This window comes from Brachypodium distachyon, chromosome 1 (genome assembly GCF_000005505.3).
Source record: "Brachypodium distachyon strain Bd21 chromosome 1, Brachypodium_distachyon_v3.0, whole genome shotgun sequence".
Taxonomy (NCBI): Eukaryota; Viridiplantae; Streptophyta; class Magnoliopsida; order Poales; family Poaceae; genus Brachypodium; species Brachypodium distachyon.
In genome coordinates this window covers 26,791,710-26,795,397 of record NC_016131.3, presented here as the reverse complement: position 1 = coordinate 26,795,397, position 3,688 = coordinate 26,791,710, and the positions used below count along the sequence as shown (strand labels likewise).

General features: G+C 48.0%; 1 protein-coding gene across 1 annotated transcript; it reads right to left on the bottom strand.

Annotated features, from left to right (window-relative positions):
- Positions 1 to 2,406: 2,406 nt before the first annotated feature.
- Positions 2,407 to 3,443, bottom strand: LOC100821871 (protein GLUTAMINE DUMPER 4). Its single transcript, XM_003560331.4, has one exon. The coding sequence runs from the start codon at positions 3,187 to 3,189 to the stop codon at positions 2,629 to 2,631; it is 561 nt and encodes a 186-aa protein (XP_003560379.1). The 5' UTR covers positions 3,190 to 3,443; the 3' UTR covers positions 2,407 to 2,628.
- Between the last annotated feature and the right edge of the window lie 245 nt (positions 3,444 to 3,688).

Genomic DNA, 3,688 nt, shown 5'->3' with positions numbered 1-3,688 from the left:
GCGCTGCGCATTCGCCATGCTGCCGCCATGTTGGTGACACGGTGGCAAGCCACGCTGGCCTGACTGTGAGCTCTCGCTGTTAATTTCGGGGTTATTCGCTAGCACTCGGCCGCTTAGTATAATCCGGTGGTTTTTAGTCACCAAAACGAAAACTGGTATCAATATAAAACTCTAGCCGTGGTGTTTTTTTTAATTTATTCGGGTCAGAAACTCAGAATAGATGAAGAGGCAACCGCGAGACTTCAGTGTGCGCGTGTACTGCTTGGGCCAGGACGCCCAGTTGGGCCTTAACCGGGCTGGTATTCTGTTCTGTCCAGTACTGGTGGGGTGAGCACAGCCCGGCCCGGCCTAGTTCACCGTGCTTATTCTTTTATCACCATTTTCTGCTCTGTGTATTAACAACATTGAAACATATAAACAGTGGTATGAAAAAACATTTGAAACATCATTCTGATCAATTTGAACGATGCATTATTTATGCATTCAAATTGTACTTCAGGTATACATATAAAACAACATTTTTTAAGAAATGCAATCCACCAAGTAGTGAAGCAGGTAATTTTTTTTAATCTATATATGTAGAAAAAAGAAAATTAGAGATCTCTCATGGAAACCTCGAGTTCGCTGAATCACGACCCGGCCATATATGTGCTTGGGATCGATCCAAGTCTCCGCTTTCCACAGAATCAAATCCAGGCACCGCAATTTGCAGAAGCAGGAGGAGGGGGGGGGGGGGGGGGGGGGGGGTGTGGCATCGGATCGATCAAATCCAAGGGCCAAAGTGCTTCAGGTGCCGTCCGGCCACTAGTATCATCAGGCAGCAGGAACTCGAATCCGAATCCCGGGCCGAAGGGAGATTCCATTCCATTAGTTCCATTCCTGGGCGAGCCGAGAGGAGAAAATGCTCCTTGGCTTAGTTGGCTAGCTGGAGTACCTTCCAAGCAGGCATGCATATTGCATACATTCCCCGTTGGGATTAGCCGGAATCGGGATCGGGAGGAACGAAGGCGCTGCGTCCTTACGAAACCTAGGATCATATCGAATATACTCTCTCCGTTTCTAAATACTTATCGCTATTTTAGTAGAGTTTTAGTACAGCAACAAATATAATAAGTATTTCTTATTCTAAATACTTGTCGCTGTTTTAGTACAGTTTTAGTACAGCAACAAGTATAATAAGTATTTAAGAAAGAAGAGATTACGTCCGTGAGCGCGTGTCCGGCGCAATGTGTGGAGTGCGTGAGATTTATGCCTTGGCAAGTAGCAGCATCATGGATCATGGCCGGGAATGGGAAATTAATGTGACTATGCATAATTTTATTCTGGCAAAATTATCGTGACACACATGGAGCTGGAGCATGTGAAAACGTAATTTGAAGTCAGAGCGAATAATCGCGTCAGGAAACTAGTATCTACTGCTTTTTTGATATTTTTGACTCAAATTTACCAAATATAAATGTATTTATTCTTAAAAAACGTCTTTATTTCGACAACAATGTAGAATCGGAGTAAGCGTTACGTTTTGCATGCAAGCAGTGGGAGATCGATGCAGGAATTTACTGGGCGGTAAATTCAGACAGTAAACTCGAACTAGTAGGAGAGTACAGTATACTTGGCTGCTACGTGGCGCCAAGCTGGTGGAGATCGACACGAGTTTTGGCAACTTTGCAAAGAATCCGGCTGGTGGTGGTGCCTGACCTGAACCCCACTCAGCTCTGCCAAATGTTTCCTCCTCTAAATCCGCCTGGCGCCTGTCCAAAATTTCCAGTATCGGGCTCTCTGCACATTAATAGTTTTTGCAATGTAAACCAGCTCAGAGAGATCCAGATATGAAAAATTCGCTCGTAACTTGCAAGCTTGATCAAGTTGCTGCTGAGTCGTCAGCAACCCAAAACCAGTCTCTTGATTCTGAATTAGTAGTGTAACGTTTTCTGTTTCATACTGAATTCTGTTGTAGCTAACACTGCCTGCTATAAATTGCCATTCTCATTTGGCATTTTCTTGCACACAACAAAGCTGGTGCCCTCTCGGCGTTGCTTAAGATCGTGGTACTGTCAGTTAATTCGACGATCGCAAAGCTAGCTGCAACTGAAAGTGCAGAAGCAAGTAGATTGAACCAATTTTCCTTTTGTTATTCTTTTCGTCTGCACCTAAAACTTAACCAAAAACAGCCCCCCTTTGGATTCCATGTTAAGTTTCCTCATTTCCAGATAGCTGCAAGTGCTGTCCATTTCTTCTTCAGAGATTGTTAACTGTTGTTCATTTCTTCAGAGAATTGTCAAGTGGATTTCATGTCAGTGAAGCAGAGAGGGAATAATGTTGCGAGTGTTGTTCATTTCTTCAGAGATATTTTTTTTTCAAGGCTTTCTTCAGAGAGAATTGTCAGTGAAGCAGAGTACTCCGTTATTTATGGAACAAATTTAAAGTAACTTGGATTGGCAAAGCTCTCAAGCCACGCACCATCATTAATTCATTCGCCCAACCAATCACGTCAAGAATCTACAGCCACTTCCCAGACTAAATCTAGCAGCAATACCGGAAGGAAGAAGAGTGAGCGAGGGGGGAAAGGAAGAAGAACGGAAGAGGAAGAAGAAAAGCGAATAGCTCCACCCAGAAAGGCGGCGGCTTTCATTGCGAGCTTTCTCGCAGCGCCGTCGACGTCGCGCCGCTGCTCTCGCTGCCGGAACCACCGCCGACGAGCTGCGGCGAGTCCTCGATCTTCTTCTCCAGCTCCGGCGCGCCGTCGCCTCCGCCGAGGGCGCTCGCGGATGCTTCAGGGTTTGCCATGGCGCCGAGCTCGACGGCGGCGGCGCGGCTGGCGGACGGCATGGCGAGGAAGGTGGGCCGCTCCTCGCCGGCCATGATGACGACGACGTGCTCCTGGACCGCCGCGGCCGGCCTGGCGGCGCCGCCCACCGACCCCTTCTCGCCGTCGTCGTCCCCACCTCCGGCGCCGGAGCCATGGGCGCCGCCGTCGAGGTAGCCGGAGAGCTTCCAGTAGGAGCAGGCGAGGATGAGCAGCGCGAAGGCGATGAGCCCCAGCATCGCCGCCAGCCCGCCGAAGAGGTACGGCACCGGCGACTGCCACGGCGAGTGGGTCCCGTTCGTCAGCGCGTGACCCCCCGGCGCCGCCGTCGGCGCCATCATCGCCCCGCCGTGCACCATGGCGAACTCCGCTCCGGGCCTCATGGCGTGAGAGACTCTGGTGGCACCTGATCGAGCTTAAGCTTTGTGCTGCGGCTGCCCCTGTTTCGCTGTGGAGGCAGAGGAGAGCTTGTTCAGCTGTTGTCTTGGGGATGATGGTTGTGGAAGGGGTGTGAGGGGAATGGGATGTATTTATAGGGAGAGCTTTGGGCCTGGGAGGTATATACATTGCAAACATCAATACTCTACTTCCATGTGTGATGCCAAGGAATATAGCAAAAGACTCATGGGGATTTATTTTTTGTTTGGGGTTTTGAAGACTTAGGTGGTGCATAAAACTTAAACTGTCACCTTTCGGTTTGTATGTGCCACTTCTCTTTTCTTTGTTTATCATTTTATACATTGTTATATTTTCTTGCAAGATTTGCATGATTTGTACTTGCCTCTAGATGCTGACAGATCCCCGTAGTTATTCCAAGTTCTTTTTAAATAAAAATCATTGAAACATAAAACTAAATAGTGATTTATGTTGGCTAATCATGAT